The 25,606-nt window shown below is 33.3% G+C and overlaps 1 protein-coding gene and 1 long non-coding RNA gene across 3 annotated transcripts; both read right to left on the reverse strand.

Annotated features, from left to right (window-relative positions):
* Window positions 1-333: 333 nt before the first annotated feature.
* LOC128552766 (uncharacterized) lies at window positions 334-5,380 on the reverse strand (the record flags this gene model as incomplete). Its single annotated transcript, XM_053533829.1, has 7 exons — window positions 5,287-5,380; window positions 4,672-4,746; window positions 3,150-3,476; window positions 2,789-2,919; window positions 1,226-1,457; window positions 866-1,004; window positions 334-452 (listed from the first exon to the last, which is right to left on the reverse strand). Coding segments are annotated over exons 3-7 (838 nt in total), but the record flags the coding sequence as incomplete, so codon positions are not given.
* Window positions 5,381-13,165: 7,785 nt separating this feature from the next.
* Window positions 13,166-17,305, reverse strand: LOC128552768 (uncharacterized). 2 transcript variants are annotated; one of them, XR_008369161.1, is made up of 3 exons: window positions 17,197-17,305; window positions 14,324-14,449; window positions 13,166-13,821 (listed from the first exon to the last, which is right to left on the reverse strand). It is a non-coding gene; the product is annotated as an uncharacterized LOC128552768 (long non-coding RNA). The 2 variants fall into 2 exon arrangements; XR_008369160.1 differs by lacking the exon at window positions 17,197-17,305 and adding an exon at window positions 15,806-16,650.
* Window positions 17,306-25,606: the final 8,301 nt, after the last annotated feature.

The raw sequence follows: 25,606 nt of genomic DNA on the forward strand, positions 1-25,606 counted from the left end.
AATACATTTTAAACGGACTCCGCGCGTATTTTGAGGCAGCCCTTGATTTTGAAAAAAAATGACCAATTTTGTTATCAAATTCTTCATCGTACGACTTATGAAAGAATCCTAGTCTTAGTTTGACTATCTGGACGTATACATCGTTCCTAGACGAATCCATTGGTATATGTATACTTTTTGTAACTTTTGTTCAGTAACAAACCCGCAAATTTAAATTATTTAGACCCACTCTTTTTAGATAGAATGAACCTAAGTCATGATAATTGTAATCCAGGTAAATCAGTGGGATTTTTAACAATTAAACTACGTTTGTATATTGTAAGAAAACTCTACCTGATGCTTGTCTATCATATTTTAATGCAGGTTTGGCACTTCCTTCCTCTTTTCTTTCTACATTGTCAATGGCAGGTTCCATACAATTGGTTGTGGAATCGGCAGACAGCAAATTCCTTCTGTAAAACTCAAGTGTAAGTCAGAAGAAGAAATCAGAAAGTGAATGAACTATATTTACGATATGTGTACATACCAGCAGCATTATATTAGTAATTGTTAATAATTTCAAGAGTGCTCAGATATTTTAACCGTATGATTTACAAATATTTGATACTCAGATTTCCATTTTTATCGCAAAGCAATGTCTAGAACGGTTTATCTATGTTTACTATAACTTTATTAAGAATACTTATAAAAGCTCTGCTTCATTTTACCATTTTCATCGCTGGTTGCAGACATCTTTTGTTACTAGTCCAAAACACATGTGGTAAATAAAGCTCATGGTAATAATTATATTAAAAGACGTATATTGCATTTTTATTTTTCAGTAATGTAAGCCGATCTAGTTAAACATTTATAAGTGAAAAGTAACCTTAAAGTAGGCAGACTTCTCCTAACTGTAAATACCACCACTATGATCACACTAACCATGACTAGAAATGCTGCAAGTGCTCCCACTACTATACCGGTGACTGGTAGTTCCGTTGCCTGGGCGATCTTGGAAGGAATTTCTAAGTAATGAAAATGAAACTAGATTTGCTATATACATGTATTTATTTTTTTACATCGTATGATAATAGACTTCAGAATGCCTTTGAAACGCATACATGCTTTACAAGAAGAGAAATAACTGTGAAAAGCTCATGTCATTCTGGCTTTGGATCGATGAATATTATCAACAGAAACAGAGAAAATAATTAAATTGTTCATTTGTTTGCTAAATGCTACATACGTTTTATTTTGTAACTTCTAGTTGAGTTCACCAAAACGATGTCTTTACTGTCAGCATCTTCATGATTGATTGCAATTTGAAAATAATATTCTCTGCCAGTCTGTACCTCCAGTATAGAAAGTGTGCTTGACATCTGAACTACTCCATCTCCGCCGCAAGTTCCAGATTTGCATACAGGTAAAACACTAACAGTTGGTAAACTCATCTTGTAAAGCTTAGGTGCTTCGCCTGCCTGATCATATGCATAATAAGACTGACTATTAACAAAACACGATAACTGTGGTATTTATTTACTAATACCGGATCAACCCATAACAATGAAATAGGGAATCAAGTGTACACATCCTTTGGCAAATATCATAAATTCGCAAAACCGATGTAAGTAGCGGCGTGGTCTAGTGGTTAACAAGTATGATTTGTAAGTTTACGGTGCTGGTTCGAATACATAACGAGTTACTTGTTTTTATTTTTCCAGCATGTTTTACTTGGAGAAGGAATACAAGTAAAACTATTTGTATCATGATTTTCTCGTGCACTTATACTGAGTACTTATTGACATTTTTCACAGGATCTCATATTAAAATATACATTGAATCTATTAACATTAAAAAATAAATAAAGAAAGGAAAAAATGAAACCAATGTTGCGATCGTTAAAACATTATGATTAAACTCCTGCTTTACCTGTTTTTGGATTTTACCAAGTACAGTTAAAATAGAATTATCGCGATCCATTAATAAGAAATAATGTTATAGTTACAAAATTTACACAAAAAATATATATGTATTGTTATAGAATAATTATACACTTTTGGACTTTTCCAACTAGACCCCTAACATTTTATGAATTATCAAATTTTATAATACACCGATAGTTACGAAATTTGTTAACTCCAGTTGTGTAAAAAGTTAAAAACAATTCAATAATGGTAAAATCAACGATCCGTGTTGACCACAATGGCAAAATTTTGGTACTAAACAAATAGTTGAACTATACATTTAACAGTTGGTTTTGCCCGTTATCAACTCAATAATACTAAATACTGTATGTCTCAATGATTCCTGATACTACTGTACCTATTCATGAGAATTTAATTTAAAACACGATGACCAAACATAACATATTTAAGGAATTTTATAGGACGTAACCAAACTAATACATGTAGCAGACATACACCGTTTGTCCGAGTCTTTTCATAAAGAGTAATGACATGCGAAACATCTCTCACGTCCCCTTATTGGCTTAAGCAGGCCTCAATTGTTATACTGGTACATAGTATAGACCTAGCGAGTCGAAAGTAAAGAAAATACATTTAAATGAAAAAAGTACAGGATTACCTTCAAGATCGCCACGCGCCTCTTATGATTGCTATTGCGGTTAAAAATAGTGTTAACCTTTTTTTATTCAGGCATTTCTCTGATTTGTTTTGTTAATATAATTTAGGAAAATAGTTAAAATCCGATTTGTAATAAATACCTCGATAGTGGATAATATTTGAAAAATCTTTGGCATTTACACAAACCCAGTATGCAAAGACTCAATTATTGGACAATATATTCTTACCTCATAATAATACCATTGCAAACTTATTGCTGAACTAGGAAATACACATCCGGACATCGCAGTTATATTGATCATATCGTGGCTGTCAATTTTTGATTCGGATATTGTTGTTGTGATTTGTTTAGGAAAAACTAAAATAAACAATATGATTAATATTTACACAGAAACTTTGAGACCTGTCTTTGAATATTTGACGGTTATTTGGTAACAGCCTTTAAACAAGAATTTAAAACCACCGAAAACAAGTGTTTGAAAATTGAGATAAAACAGTTATAGGAGCGTTCGTTTAAAATTAAAGAAATACGTTTTAATAGAAATACAGGTAAACAGGTAAAATACCGATGTGAAATTTTGAAAATACCTTTCACTGCCAGTATAACATGTACAGTATCCGAACCATCTTCACATTTTATAACACGTCCATCAGCTTTAAATGTAACTGGATTGATTGTCATGTTGAATACTCCATTGGTTGTGTCAGTGGAAAATTCAATATTTTCAATTACGTATGGCGGGTATTGAACACAGTTGGTTGTTATGCATTCTGCTGCTTTACCAGAGTCTATTAACCAGGTCATTGTGTACTTATATGTTGGGATGAAACAGATAAACGTGACCTTAGAACCACATCGGACAGACCCGGTATCTCGCAAACTGCCAACACTGTGTATCGTGACAGTTGTGGATACTTCTGGAACAGAAAACAAAATGTAAGCGTCTTTAGGTGGTATAATTTCTATAGCAGTGAAATGCATACGTTTGCGTTAAATGTTATCCTTTCAACTATGAAGGGAAAACGAGAATAACAGAAACACATAAAAATTGTAAAAAAAAAGTATACAATGTAAACATTTGTACAATGCTTTGGTTTCTCTCAATGTTCATATTCTTTTAAAGAAGTGTAAAGTAATGTTGAAACTGAATACATGTCCTTTTGTACAGTTCCAGCCTTTCGGTAGTTATAGTTACTACTCAAACAATATATTAATTTATTACTTAATATGTCAGTAAGATATACGTACATATTAAATTGACAACTATAGATGGTACTTAATTTCTTATTTGTATTTAACTTTGATTGCATCTATAAATTATCACCTCATCTTATGACTTTAATTATATGTCTGATTTCTATATAATTGTATAATTGTACATTTGCTTAAAGATGTTTTACCATATAAGTTAATGTATAAATCTAAATGTTAGGCCGCTTAGAAGCATAGAATGGAACACAGCATTATGATTAGAAGAAGAACAATACATACAATACACCCTACTATGCCACCGTCCCCAAAGCACCCCCCATCCCCCGAAACAAAATCAGTTCCATTACCACTGAACAACATCGAATGGGCACCCTGATCCCACAGAAACCAGATGTAAATACGAATTAGAGTCTCAGTACAGGATGTCATTTCATAGCTGCCGTACGATTTATATCAAAGGTTTGTGAAGGCGACATTGAGGTTGAAATGAAAAAAGTTGTTACACTGGTTAGTCTCCGACACCTGTAATTTCTTATATATAAAGTGCCCGCTTATTGGCTACGTTCTGTGCGTTACGTGCTTCCATTCGTTTTCTTTCTTTTATACATATACAAAAACTGATTTTGGAACGTCTTTGGTTCACAATTACTGTTGAATTCTGTGCTTAACAGGAACCTATTTTCTATCATGATATAAAAATATGTACTTCCATGTTACATTGCCTCTGGCCTACAACATATATATACATATCTATCTTATTCATTCAATTGCTGCGACAATGAATAAACAGATATTCTTCATGTGCGAAATAATCAAATTATATTTTGCAGGTATATTACAAATCATTAATAGTTAACTGTTCTCTAGAACTACAGGGTTGAAAGGCAAACAACTTACCCAAAACAAATGTTACAGCACTCAACCAAATAAAGCTAATCAGTGCATAGCTTCTTTCATGTTTTATATTTCAACCTATAGAAAACAATACACGTTCAAAACACGTACTAATTTCATTAAATACAGAAGTAAAATTTAGACTTAAAACATTATTTGTCCCCGGTTGTTTACGCTCAAACTATTATCAGAATAGTTTTTAATGAAGCAACACCATTTTACTTTTTCTTTTTTGTCGACCAGTAAAGTTAACATTGTTTGTTTACATTTTAATGACCTGTGACAAAGGTTTTTCACATATTTATTGGAGATTGATAAATATTTAAGTACAGGTAGAGTGGGGAAGATCAGTTTGTAGGTAAACATCAGACATTAATTTAACATTATTACATCTTCATTTAAAATGATTTAATTTATTTAACTTATGCACAATGATTATTCTTACTATCGACATATGTACTATGACGTGTATTTTGGAGAATATAAATCTTATTCCAGACCTTTATAGTTGCTTCAAAAAGAACAGTTAAGAATTATTCCTCAACTCAAACTTTTGCATTACTGTCTGTGCAAAAAAAATGATTTCACTTATTTATTAAGGATAGAGGAAAAGGTTACCTGTCCTGAATAGTGCAAAACGAGGTTATGTAAACAACGACCTCGTGTAATGATTAACTTCCTTTTTGATATTAAGGTATTAGACCCATAATAGAGTATCTCCTTTTTGAAGAGTATTCAGTTCCTACAATAAACCTACTTGGACTGCAATTTTCAGGGGAGCGTAGGTTCAAACCCCACTGGGACCAAATTTTTTTTCCGTGTTTTCCTTTTTTTCTAGTAAGTTTTTACTTCTTTCAAGACTAATTATTAATGAATTGTACAAAAGTGGAAAATGTTCATTTTATAAGCGATTTTTTGCTGTTCAATGTGAATTTACCTCTGAATTAGGAAGGGTAGAGTTAGACATCTTTAAAAAATACTGAGTGACGTGCGGTAAAAGTTCTCTATTTTGCCTTCAATCTTTAAATTACATATTGTTGAAGAAATTCAGGTAGGTTTTACTATTGCCCCAAGGTTATTTTTGAATGAAGTGAGCAAAATTCAAAACAGATCCACAGGATTCGATCATAATTTTTCAATGTTGGAGTTAGAATTCTGTCTCATTAAATCTGTTTACTTGAGTCACCCTAGACAAAAATGATTTTTAAAGTTTTATTTTGCGTTTAATAATTTTAACAATAGTTTGATGTTTCTTTTATCACAATTAATGTTGTAATGAATTCTCTGCAAACGTTTAAGATAGTGGCCATCACATTGAATTTTGTCTCTTCTTGAGCGTGAGGAAATAGCATAAATTATACAAAATTTACAAAAAACGTCACGGTAAAAGTTGTTTAAAATTTGCAACACAGTGTGAAACATGGTCAACTTTAAGAATATACCAAGCAAATGCTATTTTTTAAGCATTACTATTAGGGGTCCAATACCTTAAGGTTTCAGACCTATAAATGTGGCAAAGTAGGGAAATTGTAAGGCTATCATATGTGTGGTTGTATGCCTGCAGATTTGTTTAAAAGGTTCGGCAAAAGTCGATTTTGTCTAAGACATTTGCAATTCTTATTATACGTGTTTGATCTCCTTTTTGTATTTGCTGTTGTAAAACCAAATAAACCACTAAAAACGTTATATATAAATACGTGGTGAAAACATTCGGCTACAATAATATTCGAAAAACATGGATATTTAATTCAGATAATTCAAGATCAAGCACCGGTACCTATGACTTTTAATACATACTTCCGTTTTAAACTTGATTCTCAGTCATAGTTTCAAAATTATAGGTGAACTATTTTAAAGATATATACAACACAAACTTTTAAGTACTTTATATGTATCATTAACTAAACCAACGACTTGTAACCAAGCAGAACAACAGATGTTTAACTTAAAATGTTATATAATGATCCTAGTAAGACTTGAGAAGTTTGATGAATCTTAGTCAAATACTTATTGAGACAAAGTCGTATGCCACTCATGCATTATTTTGACGACGTGGGATCATATAATTATATGTGTATAACTCTGATCTGACCGATAAAAATCCAAAACAAAACCAACCCAATGTGTACAAATCCACATGTTTAATTAAATTTAATAGTATTTTATAATGTTTTATAATCCTAGGTCAGATGCGTTTTTAGATATATGCGATACAAACTTCTAGACCTTTTTATGTTTAATAATCCTAGGTCAGATGCGTTTTTAGATACATGCGATACAAACTTCTAGACCTTTTTATGCATTTTTACGTTGCAATAATGTGAATTTCCAATTGGAACACCAGGTACAAAACTTCACCTGCTGAATAACAATCACCTAAGCTGTAATGACTTCAGGCCGATCACTTATTGAGATATGTACGACATGACATCGGACAGACGGATAGCTGGACTGATAGACAGGGAAGAACAATACTTTAAAAGATGTTCCCCCACCCTCTCCCTAAAAAGGTGGGGTAGGGAGGGACACATAAGCATTTGCTTATAAATGTAAACTACACAGACGGAAGTCGTCATATTCAGACGCATAGCAAAATACATGAAAGGCAAAACACATTAACTATAACATTTAATAACACCAAGTACGTGTACACATGCATTACATGATTTAGCTTAAATGCCCTGGCAGAGCTATATATGTGCTGATATCCACAAGACGTTTGCAAACATTATATTAAAGTTATTATAATTGTTTAATTTATTTAAGAGAAATGTTATGAAAAATAATTAAACAATATGGAGGTAATCGATGCATTTTAAACACCTACACAACGGCTTATATAAAGCGCCGTATTTTAAGCCAGAGAGCGAAAATCCAGTACCGTACTCGCAGCGCGTCATGACAACATGTAAACGATAGCTTCTTGTTATGAATTTATGTATCATTAATATGTTCGGGAACTATAATTTAACTGAAATGAAAATTGAAATCAATATTTAAATCTTTAATTGTTCGGTTTGTTTATCTAGCATAAAAACATACAAAACATATCTCTCTGAAATCGAAGATGACACTAAATCTAGACTACTGTACAGCTCTCTGGGAAGTAATTTCATATATTTTAATAAGTAACTGTACTGACAATTATTTGTTCGCCGGATTGTTTACACAGTTTATGAATAATTGTATTTAAAATTAGATTACAAGTTTTATGTTAAGTTCCATTATACAATTATAATAGCAGTTGGCTATAGATACGGTCGTGGCGACACAGTCAAAATATCGACGAGACGTAGAAACATGCCGCTTATCTGTCTCATTTACCGGGTTATTTAAGAACTATTAAAGTCTACATCTTTTATAATTGTACGGTATACGGACAGGGTGAACTAGACATTTAGAAGCATTCAAACATTCTGAACAATCTGAATAATTTTTCTGTATAGTTAGCTGTTGAAAACAGCGAGCGTTTTGATTTAAAGACGATGCCACCTACACCTTCTGGCTCGTATATACCTGGATAAAATATTCAACAGTCTCTGTATGCAAGCATAAACAACAAAATTACTCAAAAATGTATTGAAGAGCATAAAATATGTTCTTTGAAAATGGCGTTAGTTCTGATTCGTAGAGGTATGTAAATGTTACCAAAAACGCCAAAATTACACACTTAAAATGGCATTAGCTATTTCTAGACCGTAAGCATAGAAACGGAAAATTCATTTATGAACTATTGTGCCTGAAATATAATAGTTTAAGTGATGACCACTAGAACTAGATGCTGTGTTGTTTTCAACTGATTTTTATTTTTTCATTTTTCTGGCAAGAAACAGCCATTACAGTACGCCTTTCGAGATCCACCTGGTGGGGATTACTTTTATTTACACTGCCCCGTGACTTTGGAACACGGTGGGGATAGGAGCGATGTAAGATGTGCAACATAAACCGGTTTAAACTCCCCAGTGGTGTTTTTGCCACTGGCCGTTCCATGGCGATGCCCCACTGTGTTTCTATATTTGTTTGTTTTGTCCTCATTTGTTTGCTTTGTATGTGCGTGCTAGTGTTAAATGTGTGCACATCTGTATGCTGTGGGTTTCGTTTTGAGGAGGCTGCGTTTTTTCGAACGTGGCATTTGATATTTGCCTTTGTATTTCATGGTCACTGTATCATTCGATATTTAAGTTTTCTGGTGTAATAAGTAGTTTTTCATAGAACGCATCGAGATACAATAATATATTATTTGTCCAAGGGTACAACCACAAGCGCCATCGTCAATCATATCCCAAAATAAAGTTATGAATAACAGTATTATCTAATCAAGAATAATAGATTTTTGAGCGATGCGTGTTCTCCAGTACTCTGTAAAGCTGGCTCAACAAATTTTATTTGTTTAATCTATTGAATAAAATGTAGAAAAAGGACTAGTTTGAAGCATTGATTGAAACGAAGCATTCGAAATTATAAATTTATTAATGTTCTAATGTTCGCCGCATTGCATTAGTTAATATGTCTTTTAGGAGGATGACTCAATAAATTTTGTCATTGGACTTCGTCTTCCTTAATTTATCAATCAGATCAAGATAATTTTACTTCATCCATATAAGTATGTTCCCTATACAGAATAACACTCCCTCCCCTCATTTTTAGTATACTGTAGAAACACTGTAAATTGCGGAAGCAAGGCCCCTTTTAGCGAGCATTTTCTTGAGCAGGGGAAATATGAGAACTTCACAAGAACAATGGTTGGGAGAATAAGGTGAGTGCTCAACCTGAATAACCCTTTCTTGCATTTAAAAGGCTGTACTGTTGTGGGCGGCCGATTTGTCAAAAATGTGCTGTTTGTCTTTTAAACATTAACTTGGTGCTTTATTTCGAAAGACTTTTTGACAGCTGTAGTTAATTCTTATATAACTTGCCTCTTATGGTTTTACTCTCTTTTCAAAAGGGAATTTGTACAACTGGGCCACTAGAATTGACGAAAATGGCATATGAATCCCTGTTGGCACGTTTGGTCCTTGTAGCAATGACCAGCCGTGCCTACATTTTACTCACGCGTTGTTTGTGATTTATACACCGCTAGGGCTCACATAATAAATCCAAGTTTCATTCCACGTGAGCTACACAGAAATGTGTTCTGACCGGTAAGAATCCCAAACAAAACCCAATGTGCACAACTTCACATGCTTAATGACATTCTTTTAATATTTAATACTCCTAGGTCAGAAATGTTTTGAGATACATGCGACACAAACTTCTAGACCTTTTTATGCATTTTAGTCAAGGGCCATAACTGTTACAAAACTTCACTTGCTGAATAACAATCATTTGAGGTCTAATGACTTAAGGTCAAACACTTACTGAGATGTGCACGACATGAAATCGGACAGATGGATAGCTGGACTGATAGACAGGGAAGAACAATACTTTAGAAGAATTGTCCCCACCCCTTCCCCGGAAAAGGTCGGATGTGGAAGGGTGCACATTAGCATTTGCTTATAAAAGTAGAAATGTGATTGGGTTATATTTTTTTTATATTTTCAACACTATTTTGACGCAGTCATGCAAAAATCTTAAATTTCAGACGTTCGGCCGGATTAAGGTTGACTGTCCCTTCTGAAATGCATGTAGATCTAATGTAAGTTTTATCGACCATCTTCATTTACCATACTCCTAACGGCAGCCATGTTTCACTTCGTTGCTGAAACATCGGGCCTGTCTGAAAGATTATTGATTCAATACTGTTTTTAACGTCACTTAAAGAACAACGATAGATACGATACCCTACAGCAAATATCTCTTTTGGAAATACCCGCAAAGAAACCCAGGCTTTACGATTAGCACTGATTTATTTGTTCTTTACGTTTTATTAAAGCACTGAAATACAGACACTGTATATGAAAACCATGTCCTTTGGCTTAATTTTATATTTCACAGGTATGTTGAGTATACATCCATGATAAAGTACATGAAACTCATGTACTTTTATGTACTGTAACTACGGTTTTCATTTAAGACTAAACGTATTTAAAACACGGTTGTGATGTAATCCTTTGTTAGTTTTGTCTATTATATAGGTTACTGTACCGACACCGTTCTATAAACACGATAGTTTTACTGTATCTGTCCATTATTAACCTGTAACTGTCCATTCTTAAAATAATGGATACTTTAAGAATGGACAGGTACAGGTTAATAATGGACAGGTATAGTAACAACCCTGTGCGTTGAGAGGTGTGAGTACATTAACCTAAGAAATTCGAAAGTTTCGAAATTTAAACTGCAACGTTTTACAGAATTTGTAACTGCAATAAAAAAAACCTGAAGAGGAACGTATGACTTTAACCCAATTCGCCCCATAAATTATCAGTCAAATGAAAATCAAACAATGTGCCAAAAATAATTACAGAATGTTAGTTTAAATCTTCAACCGTTAGAAAGTAATAAAGTCCTCTTTGTGTACTCCTAAATCGCAATAGAAAAGTATCGCAGATATACACCTGGTATGGCATATTCAGTCAGAAATAGATGAAAATAGGCAACGTTATGTAAAAACAAGAGCTGTCGGAGTAAAGCAACGCTCGACTATTCAACTGCCAATTGAATGAATATTTAAGTCAAAAAGGGGGCATAATTTTGTAAAATTGCAAAAAGGGTTATTGAACCTGTACAATGCATATCAGCTCATGACAATGGACAAATGTGCAAGTTCCATTCCCATTAGTGGGTACTGAGATACCAGCTTGCATACAAAAATTTAACCAACAACTGTTTAGTCGAAAAAATGGCATACTTTTGTAAAAATGCAAAGTAGAGTTATGGAACATGAGCACTGCATGTCAGATCATCACAATGAACAAGTGTGTGACGTTTCAATCCATTTCCATTAGTAGGTACTGAAATACCAGCTTACATATAAAATCTTAATAAAAACTTATACAAAATAGAGTTATGGAACCTGTGCAATGTAAGTCAATGTATCACAGTGAATAAGTGTGTGAAGTTTCAGTCCATTCCCACAAGTGGTTACTGAGATACCAGCTTACATACAAAAACTTAACCAAATCGGAACGCCGGCGGGGACATCGACGCATGGATGAAATAAAAAAGTGGAAAACCACAGGCCGCCTAACACGACATAACTGAAAATGTTGCAGGCTCGGTTTGATTGAGCCTGTTCGTGTACGGAAGTGGAAGTGCAAGCTACCGTCCACGCCCTCTAGCCCCGGGTTGAGCAGAACTCAACATTTACACATGTTATAAGTACCAGAATGTAATTTAGAGACATCCGCAGATGTATTCATACGACGGTGCACATGGAACCTTCAATGATGCACAGAGTGCAAATCCATGAAAAGTGGCGTATAGTCCCCAGATAAAATAATGGCTGTGCCCTAAACGAGAAAACAGTGGGCAGAATTAAACAAACATGAGCCCAATAGCTCCACCTATTCTTTGAATAATTTTCCTTTCTTCTTTAAATGCTGCAGACCTATCTTTCTCATGCAGTGTTCGTGTAAAATTGGTTAATCTGTGCCATAACTGACATTTGTTGCAGTCCTACCCAGAAATGTGCAATTTCACTTTTCTACTACAAAGACAAAAAAACAACGTCAATTTCCCTAAAGTTTTACTGCACATTTCGGTATTACCAGAAAATTTGGCTGTAATGATCTTAATTGAACTTGAGTACAATTGTCTTGCAATAACGATGCTATTTATTGTAACAACGAAATATTTTCTCGTAAAAACGACATATGAGTCATAACGAGTAAAGATTTCATGTGATACGGGTAATTTTCTTCTAATAAAATTGAAAGAATACCTCGTAATTACGAGATAAGAACGATTGTTTACTAATAACGATATAAAATACATATACATACATTTTAGAATGTCTTCACCTGGACCCGTCATTTAATAAATTACTTGATTTATATTAAAGTGCAAACTTAGCACGAACAAAGCATGGGTAACTATTAATACATACACCATAAGGCCAAGTTTAATTTTACTTTTTGTAAAGGTACTTCAAATCATTCATAAATATGACAAAATGAGATATGTTCGGAACTTTCCTAAGAATCAGCACTGACTGTCATTAGTGTTTAAATAACTTTTACTTGCAATAAATATTTATATGCAATTTAATTTAAACTCCATTTGACTTGGTATTTTTATTTAGCAAAGAGATACAAATCAATGATTTGTCTTTGCCTCAATATTAGAGACATTATATAATATCACGACAATCTTGAATTTTTCGTGAGGACCGTGTTTTAAGTCAGAGAGAAGCCCCAAACTATCCATTATGTGAAAGAATGGACAATATGTTGCGCTGATATTGTCCATTCTTTCACATAATGGACAGTTTTCGGCTTTTCTCTTTTACTGAAACACCTTTGTATACAATACATGCAACAACGGAAAAAATCTACATGAAAAGAAAGGAAATTACCAAAAAAGGAAATATATAAAAAATGAATTGTGGTCTTTTTTTGTCAATAATTTTATGTTCCTATGTGGTCTTTTGCATAATAAAGTAACGGTCTTGTTCATTATAGTGTCACTCATATTGAAAGGGCGAGCCAATTTGGCTTATGAGACACCTTTATTGTGCGTACCAATTACCTCCCAACACCTACCACTATGCCAGGCGGATAGAATTCGGTAACCATTAATTCAACTAGCTCGCGGCTCACGAACCGGCCTTTTCGGAACGAGTCCAATGACAAACATCTCCCCCGGACGAACGCTCCCTATGGGGCTCTAACCTTCGACCTCCCGATCCCGAGTCGGACGCCTTTACCACTGGGCCACGGTGACCGGTTGTATGAAATAAAATATTAAATCAATTTAAGTAATTGATAAAATAGCCAAATGGTGCGAACACAAAATGCAGTTGCATTATGGCGGAATCGAATAGTTATCTACTTGTTTCCATGCAATATAGGATAAAAGATTCTGATAACACATTTGTAGATATAACACAATATGTACATTGTAATATGTTAGCTCTATTTCACATCACTTTATAGCACATACAGTATCAGGGAAAAAAAACAAAATATTGACTCCTAGATTCAATTCTGTTTCCCTAGCACTACTGCCAATTACAGGACCTGTGGTGTTGTTTTTTTTCATGGACAGGTTTCCCTGGAATGAAACAATATAATATGAAACATTAAAAACACTATTCATTTACAATACAAAACTGTATTCATAAAACTAAATTTCTCTATTGTATGTCAATTTTAGTTGGGCACAATTGTTGAATTCAAGGATTACGAATATATAATTTTGATACAGATATAGTTGTTTCATGTATTTTGACTGTTTTATAAATTTGTGCATTGAACATATTAATTTGAAACCAATATATGTATCATGATTTCGGTGGAACACACTCGTGCATTGCGCAATTAAAACAACAAAATGTTTTCAATGACTTTATATTGCTTAGTTTCGTTGCTTGATATACAGAAGTGCTATATAAAGGCCAATAATTCTTTTTTTAAGAAGTGGTAAATGTCTTAGCATTGTTTACTTACAAGTGGTTGCATTGCAAACTCGAAATACAAAATTACTGTCGGCAGTAAACGTGGATATGTAATATATTAAGCATTTTGTTTGCCGATAAATTAAAAAAAAAACATACACTACACGTTTGCTCAAAAGAAGATGCTTGTACTCGGATAAAGGCATCCTGATGTAGCTTTTATTTTAGTAGAGTTGGATGGACCTTTTGCAGACGAGATAGTGTTGGCACTGTTTTCAGGGATAACTGTAAATAATAGATGTAAAGTAGTTACATGAAAAGCAATCAATGTTTGCAGTACGAAAATACTTTGAAGTAAAAGTCGTACATAAAATTATGTATTCATGTCCGTTCAAAGCGTTTAAAAGCTACAACTGACAAAATATATATAATGTATTTTTTATTACTTTCGTCAATGTGTTTTTTAGCAGAGGGCTACTTTCATGCTTTTAACGAATTCACTTTTTTGAAACAAGGGTCTATAATTTTTTTATTGACCGTTCCTATTCAGGAAGAAATTTCTTTCCTTTACCTTTCAAATAGTCATGGCATTTAGAAACGATTAAGAACATCATGAAAGCAGCATAACGTCCTCATGGCATTTATTTTTTCATGTTATCAATGTGAAATGTATGCGTATTACTAACTAAACATCATATATTTGAATATTAAGAGATAACTAAACCAATCTGTTTCGTTTCATCACTTGTCTTTTAACTATACATTTCTATATTCTCATGATGTGTAGATGCATTGAAATTTGAAATTGCCATGACAACACAAATAACGTTTATTTGTAGATCAAGGTAGAATTTGTCTGGCCTTTGATAACTGAATTACAATGAACATGATAAACTAGCTTCTAGATTATTCAGTCCTCATGTACAGATAAAAAAAAATGGGTGTCCCTATTTTAAACTAATTACCATGCACTCATTAAATCATGTGACTTCTACAGGGTTTCACATGGAACGGCCAATATATATTTCGAGTAAGCCAAAGTAAAATGTATATGTACTGTCAACCTTTCTGCTGCACATTCATCAAAATCAGCATCCACAAAAATATAACAAACAAGTTTAACTGATAATACTGTAATGGTCGATTGTATGAGATTAATGTATACAAAAAGAAAAAGTTAGAAGACAATATTAACATGGCAATACTATTCTATTTGAGGTCTACGTGTTTGTTTCTTTAATGAAATAAGTCATTCTTATTTAACATCAACTAAAGTAAAAGTGTTTGTTCTATCTAGAAGTTGTCCGGTGACACAGATGACTGCTTTACGTGCAAATAGTAGGGTCAATATGTTTTGTTAAAGACTTGAATGACGATATGCATATATATGCAGTGTCCATAGATTCTGATGCATTATGGTGTAACTTTCCATGACTCCTTATCTAAATCGCCAGTCCAGCATTTTGCTGAGCAAAAGTAAAAACTTGTATAAAATGTTCTTTTTTATTTTTCAGAAGTCACGTTCTAATATGCTACATACACACCTACGTAAGTGTAAGAATAATACATGTTTTTAGTAAGCCGCCGATGACACTAGGTTCTTGGGACAAAAACAGCTGGAGAATAATATATAAATCTCACCATTAACAATTGCATTGAAAACAGCAACGAGGTATCACCATCATCACATTTGAATGTCCTCCCATTGTCAGCAAATGTCACTGGATCCATGGAGATATTGAATATCCCAATACCCGTATCAAAGGAGAATCTATAGTTTATTCCTTCAATTTGATGTATCTCACATGTTTTATATGTGCAATCGGCGGCTGGCTGATCGTCTATCACCAAAGTCATGACATCATAGTCTTTAACTTTACACATCAACACTGCCATATAGTTACATTTAAGATCGCTCAATGCTTTAAGGGTCATTTTTTCCTCAGAAAATATTTCCCACGAGAGAGATCAATGTAACATTTATAAAACATTAGCTTTATATGTGCATGAAAACCTTGAAAACCTTGATTTAATAAAAATCGTTAACAGAAATTAGAAAAATTCAGCAATATGTACTTAACCATTCTCAATTTCAAATGCCAAAACTGGGTCGATTCTGTATTTAAACTAATAACATCATTAGAGTCTGACTAAGTAATGAAAACATTATCATTAAAGTTAAACTGCTCATTTAAGCCTTATTTTAGATGAGGTCCCGTTGAGTTAGGATGATATGGATACTACCCTACAGGTAAAGCTACGTTCAAATACGGATACTCCACAAAGGGCAACAACAAGCGGACTTGCACATGGCAAGCACTCTTACACAAACACAACACACAGACACAAACAAAGCAAGCAGAGGAGGACAAAACGAACAAACAAAGGAAAACAGATGAGCACCTCCTTGGAAACCACCAATGACAACTTTAACCAGTATATGGAAAACATCCCAAACAACACTTATTTTAAATACATTATCCTTAAGTAGCAATCTATCGTACCAATCGTCGTATATGATATAAGCACTTACTGGAAAAATGTTGAAGCATTTTGTTTGATTGAAAACGTAACCAAAACTTTCTAAAATATATACCGCATCGCTGTTCTATTTTACCACCTCCAAAGCAAAAGTGGAAATACCCAGAGAATACAGTTGATACTCGTCAGGTAAACACGAAAATAGTGTTGAATAAATGTGTATCTGAACAACCAGCAAGTGTTGTGTGTTATCAATAATACATATATACTGATGAAAAATATACATATTTTTTTTATAGTTTTCATCTCAGTTTAGACGCTTTATCTCTTCTTCAACAAACCGAAACTAACTTTGCTTATGACCTAGAGGCTTACGTCAAATTTATGATACCAAGGTATTTTTCAAGTTGATTAGAAATTGATACACCTATTTCATTAAATGTTTCGACTTACTGAAGTAAATAATAACTAATCTAACCAGTAAAATATAAGCGCAACTTTAGCTTTCAGAGTTACATTCGCCTATATATAAATGTAAATGTACAACTTACCAGATATAATATTCTGTAGTATAAGCACGAATACGATTATTATATATTTTACGTACGACTTCATTTTTCAGCTTCTAGCATGTTGTTAATAACACAAACTTACAAAATGTTTAACCAATACTGCAGTAATGTAGTTTAAAGATTTATATCTTTCAAACTTATCAGTAAAGTATTGGCAAAATATCAAGTGCCGGGTAAAACAGTTCAAAATCTATACAAGGTTTATTACGTGATATAAACAAATATACAAGACCGAGTAATGGTATACCATACTATTTCATATTTCAAATTGAGAAACACATGTAACATTAGTTCGTTAATTCTTAATTAATGTCATCTTTAATAACAATAGAATAAACACCATGTTTGGACAGTAACAGACCTATCTGCTTCATTGTATTCTTGTTTTTCGCATACACATGTATAATTCTAACTCTAGGTTAATTAACATGTTCTGTACAATACGGCAACATCTTCGAACGAGTTCCCATTCACGCGAGCAGATATGCGAGTCCAGTATGTTTTTGGGATAGGTAAGAGTCCACGTATTTACAGGAAATGTATCTTAAATGGGTTTATTTCTCAGCCATCAGAAGAACGCGGCAAACGAATATTGATATATATTGATATTGAGGCAGGTTGATTTATCATTTAACTGCGTTGATAGATTAGTTAAAATGTACATTCAAATTAATATTGTTGTTGTTGTTGTTGTTGTTTTGTATCGTGAAATGCCAAATATATTATATTCAATATGGCTCACCTAGTTTGAGCACGAGTCGCTCGTTTGAACAACAAAACAAACTTAAAATATTATCATTTTTTGAGTATTCACACAATCCGTAATGAAACAAAAAGTACGATTTTTAAAAAATCCGATAAGTTATTTATAGGGTTTGTTTCGTTTTCAACAGTAATCGTAAATAATTTAAATCAATAAATGATCAATTTAATATACCTTCCTTTGTAAGGTGAGCACGATTTTAAGGTAGCAAAACAAAAAACAGATTCAACTTAAAGTATCCATGATTTATTGCACCCACCGAATTATAAATAAGTGTATCTAGATCAATATGTTGTTTGATAAAAAGACAGTTTGTTTGATTTGTACTTATATTAATATTAAATCGTCCAGTGTTTAAGAACATACTTGCACTCTAAACCGAATGTCCTTGTGATCAAAGAATGTTTCTTTTCTCCCATCTATTGCATAGTCATTAATACACTGAGCATACTGCAGACTGACCTGGAAATTTATTTCAGTTTCAAGGGTTTTCTGGTTATCAGGAAAAAGGCGTACTTAAAAGCATTAAGCGAAACCACCTACATCTAATTATTGGAAACATTTGTGTCAGATTTTATTAATGCCCCTTTATGGATTGTTGAGTTATAGCCCTGACAGGAAAAATCCCTCATGAAATTTGACCTCCAAGTGTGACGTTGATGTTTCAGGAATCTTGACTTTCTGCTCGACACGTCGTCTTGTTATTGGGTACATTTATGCTAAGTAATATTAAGATCCCTTTATGAATTGTTAAGTTACAGACCAGACAGGAAAATAGCCATGTTTACCTTTGAACTCCATGGATGACCTTTACCTTCGATCGAGGGGTCCTGGACTTGAGCATGACGCGTTGTCTCGTCCGTAAAAATACTTGCGCTGATTAATACTTAGTTCCTGTTTTGCGTGTCAAAGTTATGGATTAAACAGGAAGAAAACCCTGTTGACCTTTGATATTCAAGCGTGAACTTGGCCTTTGAGCTAGGCTTTTGGATGTTACGCTTGACACGTCGTCTAATTTTGAGAAACAGTTATGCCAAGTTGTATTGTTATATTGTAATAATTTGACGAAGACACCGTCCTGGTCCTGACACTAAACATATCCTGTTCATGTCATGTTAACATCTGACACACAAGTGTGACCTTGGTCCTTAAAGCGACTTACCCACACCTCGTGGTGTCAGATTTTAAGAACCTAACTTTTGTTTTATTCACCTATATGCTGCATATTCGGTGTTCTAACAATGTATTTTTCATCAAATTCTGTTGAAAATCGTTGTTTCCCTAATAAATTTAAGATAAAATCATTCGTCTACAATTTCTGATAAGGGTTTTCCGGATTATGAAATAAACGGATTCCCGTTCAGCAAACATCACGTGATTATTAATAAAGCACAGACGTATAGATATCGCACAATATTGTAACGTTTTGAAATAAAAATGAACAAAACAATAATATAAAATGAAGTCAGCACTACTCGCTCACGGTATTTGTGACGGTAACATGATTATGCTATTATTGAGAAAAGAGGAATCAGGTAGTGAAACCATTATCCGTGACAAATTAGTTGTACTACTTTTGAATCCTACTGACCATAAAGAAAACTCTGAATTACCAATAAAGACATAATCGACTTTTCCAATAACGTTTTTGTTATCGTTTTCTATTTATACACTTATTATCAATAATATGTTTACGTTCTCGTTGGCTTGGATCGGTTACGGTATTCGTATTATACTTTTTCGTCGTGAGTTTGATTCTCATAACCGTTTAATTCAGTATTTATTTCTTTTTCTTCAATACAATTCAATGCAGACAAAACGAGTTAGTAAATCTAGTTCTAGCATGTTCACTAAAATTATATGTCACAATTGACACGCAATTATGTCTAAATACACCCCACCTTTAGTCTTATCTAATATTTTTACGCTTTTTCCTGTGATGTTTTTAAACCGGTACAAGTTTGTTGTATAAGTTTTATAACAATCTTACACTTCACTTTAATAAACACATTGCCCAGCCATAATTAAGGATTGATTTTATACCAATTAGACCAATTTTATACGAAAATAAGAAACAAGACTATAAATTAGAAATTAGAGAAAAACAAACTTACACAAACTTTGTAATACCCACTGAAACAAATGGGGATCGAAATCCCGACGAAAAAAGGTATAATACGAATATCATAACCGCTCGGCAAACGAAGAATCACTGACTAAATCTTAAACTTAGTGCATGTTATTGTAGGGATAATACACGTTTTTTTTTGTGTATTAACGTCTGCAGAAGCCCGCGGGATTGTTTGTGACCGAGACCGAAGGTCGAGGTCACAAACATATCCCAAGGGCTTCTGCAGATGTTAATACACAAAACAAACGTGTATTGTCGCTATTCTTGCATAAAAGTATTTCACGGCGATTTATGTATTGTTTTCATACGTGATGACTTGACGATTCCGGTACATTTTTTATTTACCATTCCAGTTGTTTTTGGAAACGGTAAACATGTTTTAAATATCCGTATCCAGGGCCCGGAAATAAACAACGCTATCAAAAGCATCTCCTGAAGGTTTTTAAGCGATTTTTTATCTCTCATTATTACAAACATAAAATTACCAATAATTGTTCATATCATTTTACAATTTGGTGGACTCGATCACAATTTTAAGAATAATAACTTTGCATTCGAGTTATATTGAGTACGGACACGCAGTTGGAGTACGGATAAGTACGAACGTAGTGTCAAGTTTCCAAGCTGTTTATATAAATTCTTCGAGAAATTAGATAAAAACATACCGACTGATACTTACCAAAATCATAAATATAATACCTAAAAACGAACAATAGAACAAGTTACACACGATACTTATTTATTCACAGTTATTTAAAATAACTGAACAGACGCTTTGTAAAGGGAGTGAACTCTAAGAGAAACTAGGGCGTACATTGATGGGGGCAGTACGTTAGGGGTTGGAAACAGATACAGCTAAACATACTATGGATTACATTGTATTTATAATGCTACAAGATGAGGTTGTTAAGGAAGAAACAAGACGCAGATGCCAAATATCAGTGTGCGTAAAAATACATACATATATCCCTGGCAAAGCATTTCAAAAATAAAAATCGGGTATTAACAGCACGTAAATTGCCTTGTTTGCACACGATTTTTCTCCCGTTAATACATGGGCGGATCCAGTGAAAAAAGTAGTTTTTATGCAAGAATGCTTTGTTTTTACTTCTAAACGCCATAATACTGTGCTCTACCTATAGTTCGGTTTTGAGGTTAGTGATGTTTGTGTACTTTTAAAAATGGAACGGTCCGTTATTTACGTAGTGTTATTCAGTACGATAGTGGTTCTTATATAACTAAGGCAAAGTAACTTCCCTAATCGGAAGATGGGTAGATTACCTAACATCACACGATATGCGAACTTTTTGTTTGCTGCCAACGCGATGATAGCGTCTAAATATACTGTCGCGTCTCGTTCTATATTTATTAATGTTTAAAAAATAAAGCGTTGTAACGGTTTATAAAGGTTCATGTGTAAAACTGCAAAGAAAACTCGAATTTTCTCGTAATTTTGGATACTATAAACTGGTCAACCATTATGATTCAGGTAAATATATAAAACATTGGCGGCATTTTACCTTACGGTGATAAATTATTTTAAAAATTACAAATCACAATATGTGGGTTAGTCGCTTTAAGCTTGGAGTCCGAAAGTTATAAACGCCGAATTGACTTAATATGGGGTACATTTGTTCCTAGTTATATTAAAGTTCCTTCATGAATTACGCGGATGCGTAGGCTGGTCTGGATCCATGCTGGTCGCAAAGCCACTATGTTTGTTTTCTCTTGGCGCGGCTCATATAATCTTATAATTTGGTTTAATGTAGTCTAACGATATGGAAAGGAGAGAGGTTTTAACTTAAATGAATTAATTAACTTCAATTAATACAAGTCGGAAAATATATTGCCTGGGTACCTTCTGTTTTTGTTTTACTATTTGATCTTCCTGTTTTGATGAGACAATGACTAGTTCTCTAAAGTAAATGATGAATTGAGCAAATGTAAAAGATTAATTTTCCACAAATACCTCATAAATAAAATATGTTAACTTTGAGTTCAAAATGACAGAATATAAAATATATTGAATGAACATATCACAAGATACAATCGTACAATTTTAACTTAACTTACAGTACCGTGACAAACTATACAGACTATGTATCGTATAAACTTACCATATCTATAATACAAAATTAGATTTTTACTTTGTAAGATATTACTTAAACCACATTTCTTTTTTCATTGTATCTGTTTTCAAATGTCTATATTGATTACCCCAATTTGTTTACCTATATCATTGGCAACTAGTTTACGTTAAGTGCTTCAAACTGAAAGGAGCTAGTGAAGTTATATGCAGTGATATTTTGAAATAGGACTACTTTTAAAAGGTAATACATTAATATTCTACATTAGGAAAGTAAAAATGATAATAATTTGAATACCATGACAATAGCTGTCTTATATATTATTTCACCTTTAACATTTACACGAAAATAAACGCTTTCCTCTACCCAATAAAAAACACAAAGAAAGTGAATGTAAATATGTACGTTAGACGTAACGGAACAATTGCTTTCTTCCAAATTCACGTCTCTGCATTTAAAAGAACAGTGGTATTGTGGTTTAGGTGTTGCCGCTCAGCCCGGGATATGTGAGTTCGAGTCCATTTGTGGCCAAGACCGCGCCTTGCAATATGCAGTTCTGAATTTTCTCTCATCGTTATCAAAACAATTTTGGCATTATACCACACCATGTGAAAAGAAAATTTAATCTTGACATATCGATTTTCCTCACTTTAATGGAGATGGGTTGGGTTCATTTTTTACAGCTAGTAACGTTTTTCAGAACTACTATCAATGTTGAAAACTTTAATCAATAGCAGTAAGATTCTTCTGAAGCGCTACCTTTATCATAAAATCATAAATCATTTGCTTAACTATATCGCCGTAATTCGATATTAGTTATTAAAATCAATATCAATATATTGAGACTCTTTTGCGACAAGGTATTTCAAAACTCAAAGTTAATGGAGACGTAACTGATTTATGATATTCGCAAAATGCTTTGACACAGCCATTTCCGACAACTATTTATCGAACTTATCAAACATTTAATTGCTAGTGGCTATGACCATATTGTTCCAAGACAAATCTTTGGTATGCAGCTGTTTTAGAATTGGTCACTACTCTTTCTTTTTGATTGTGCGATGGCGGGACAAGTAGTGGACACTCCATGCCAACTAGCTCTGAAACCCCCTACTTAGGACTGACTGGTTTCATTATTCTCCTTGTCCTGTTCGCCGTGCCTTTTATGGTTTTACTTGGTGCTTTGAGTTCTTCAAAGTCAGCGGGTACAAACGTTTACATTTCAATGGTCAGTGGTTTATATATCTGTTCATGAGCATATTTTGTGTTTTACAATGTGATCTCGTGGTTACTATCACGAGTGCAAGGCATTCAGTATTTTACTTACTCTGTCCTTTTCTCATAGGTGTTAAATTCAAGAAGGCGAAATAGAGCGCCATCCAGCGGAACGTTGAACATTAGATCTTATGCTGCCGGAGTACTTTCATTAATATGCATAACCTGACACAGTTCTATAAATAGCGCACATTAAAACTTCACTTAGTTCCATTTTGATATCGATAAACATGGAAGATTTCGTTCAATAACAAAACAACAAACAAAAAGGTAGAGGTATATCATAAAATGGTCTAGTCTGGGATTTTGTATTCGGCTCTCGTGGATTTTGCAAGGATGGATCACACTCGGCGCTTGCGCGCCATTGTTAGATCCGATCTGCCAAAAATCCTTTTGAACCAAGTACAGCATCCCAGATAGAGCTACTGTTATAATAACCCCATTTTATTGAACGATAGCAATTAATTATACTTCGTGTAATAAAAGGTTTTAGCTGCGTAAACCACATTCATGTAAAATCTTCATGTAGAATTTTTATACAGGTTTGAAGTAAATTAGAAAAAAAATTCATTATGAAAGAAGGAAATACGGATATTTAATACTTTTCATCTTCTATCGAATTGACACTTATCCGTAAATGTATGCGTTGTTGATAATTGTATTAAGGTATTCATTGGGTTCTTAAGATAGGCTAAAACTGTATTTATCGCTGGTCTCGTGTTTCTATGGTAACGCATTTTCTGTCATTTTAAGCAGCAATATATAATAATCGATTATTCAACGGATTCAGTGTTATTTGCTTTATGACCTTAATGAAATACTAAATGTAGAAGGGCTAGTACCTGCGCAGAATATCAAACATTTAACAACGTAAGTTACTTTACCTTACAGTTATAAGTTACCATGGTAATAGGTACAAATATATATAAAAATATCTTATTTCTATTTTTTTCTTAATTTCTTTCAAAAATATTAAATAAATCTACCTTTCCCATAACAAGCAGCGATAAAACTGTTTAATATTTTGTACTTAGTAATATATTTGTTTGTGTATTGTTTGTATCTCATTTAAAAATATTAGATTTATAAAAAAAACTTACAGCAGTTCTCGTCGTCTGACCTTTGTATGGAAAATCATATGATTTAATGAAATGTACAAACTCCCTCAAACCCACTAACATTAGATTTATTGGAATGGAATTCTATTAAAATAGGACCGAATGTACTCCTTGAGAGGACCAGAAAAAAGTATCACCACTGAGTTTACGTACTGAGAGACATTTTACAACAGACACAAGGCACTTGAAGACCGCTGCTGTGATAGTTAATAAAATCCTTAAGATCATTTTGAACCATGCAGTATAATAGCAGACTTGGTTTAACTGAGACTTTTGTAAACGTTCTCTTCTGAACATATTTTGAAATGCTTGAATGAATGTGGTGCTTGTTCATCTGGTACATACAATGTAATTGTTTTGTGTCTGTATTAACATCAAATATATCAAATAAGGTATTTGTCGTAAACCTAATTGTATTCAATATTTTGATTATCGGAGTTTTGAATGCCATATATGAAATCTGATATTCGTCAATACTTCTTTTCTTTCTATTCATTCATGTCCGATTTTATCTTTACTAATTTCACTTAGCATGTCAAAGTTCACACTATGTACCCGGATAATCTTAACTCTGTTCAGCGACCCTAACTCAGTGCCAACATGGCGGATGCAAAGCCGATACAACTTTGTTTTCTGTGTAATTATGATGTATAAAGGAATGTTTCGGTTGTTATATATATCTTCATTGATCAAATGTATATCTATTTCAAAATGTATCATATTAAATATATCAACTCTTGTGTTTTCAGGTGGAAAAACGACGAACAAGGCAAATTTTTCAATGAAAAAATTTACAAAAAATCTTTAAATATACTTATATGCTTTTGATGCCTCTATTATTTTGTTGTTTGAAAGCAAAAATACAATGCTTTATTGGCCCGTTTACACTATGTTGTTAACCCACTACATGATGACACAATACATGTTCAAATGTATTGACAGCGAGAAAAGGGATAAAAACCTAACTTCGAGTTGATAAACACCGAACTTAGTTTACATGAGGAATGGATAAAAA

Source organism: Mercenaria mercenaria, unplaced genomic scaffold, assembly GCF_021730395.1.
Source record: "Mercenaria mercenaria strain notata unplaced genomic scaffold, MADL_Memer_1 contig_3135, whole genome shotgun sequence".
NCBI lineage: Eukaryota > Metazoa > Mollusca > Bivalvia > Venerida > Veneridae > Mercenaria > Mercenaria mercenaria.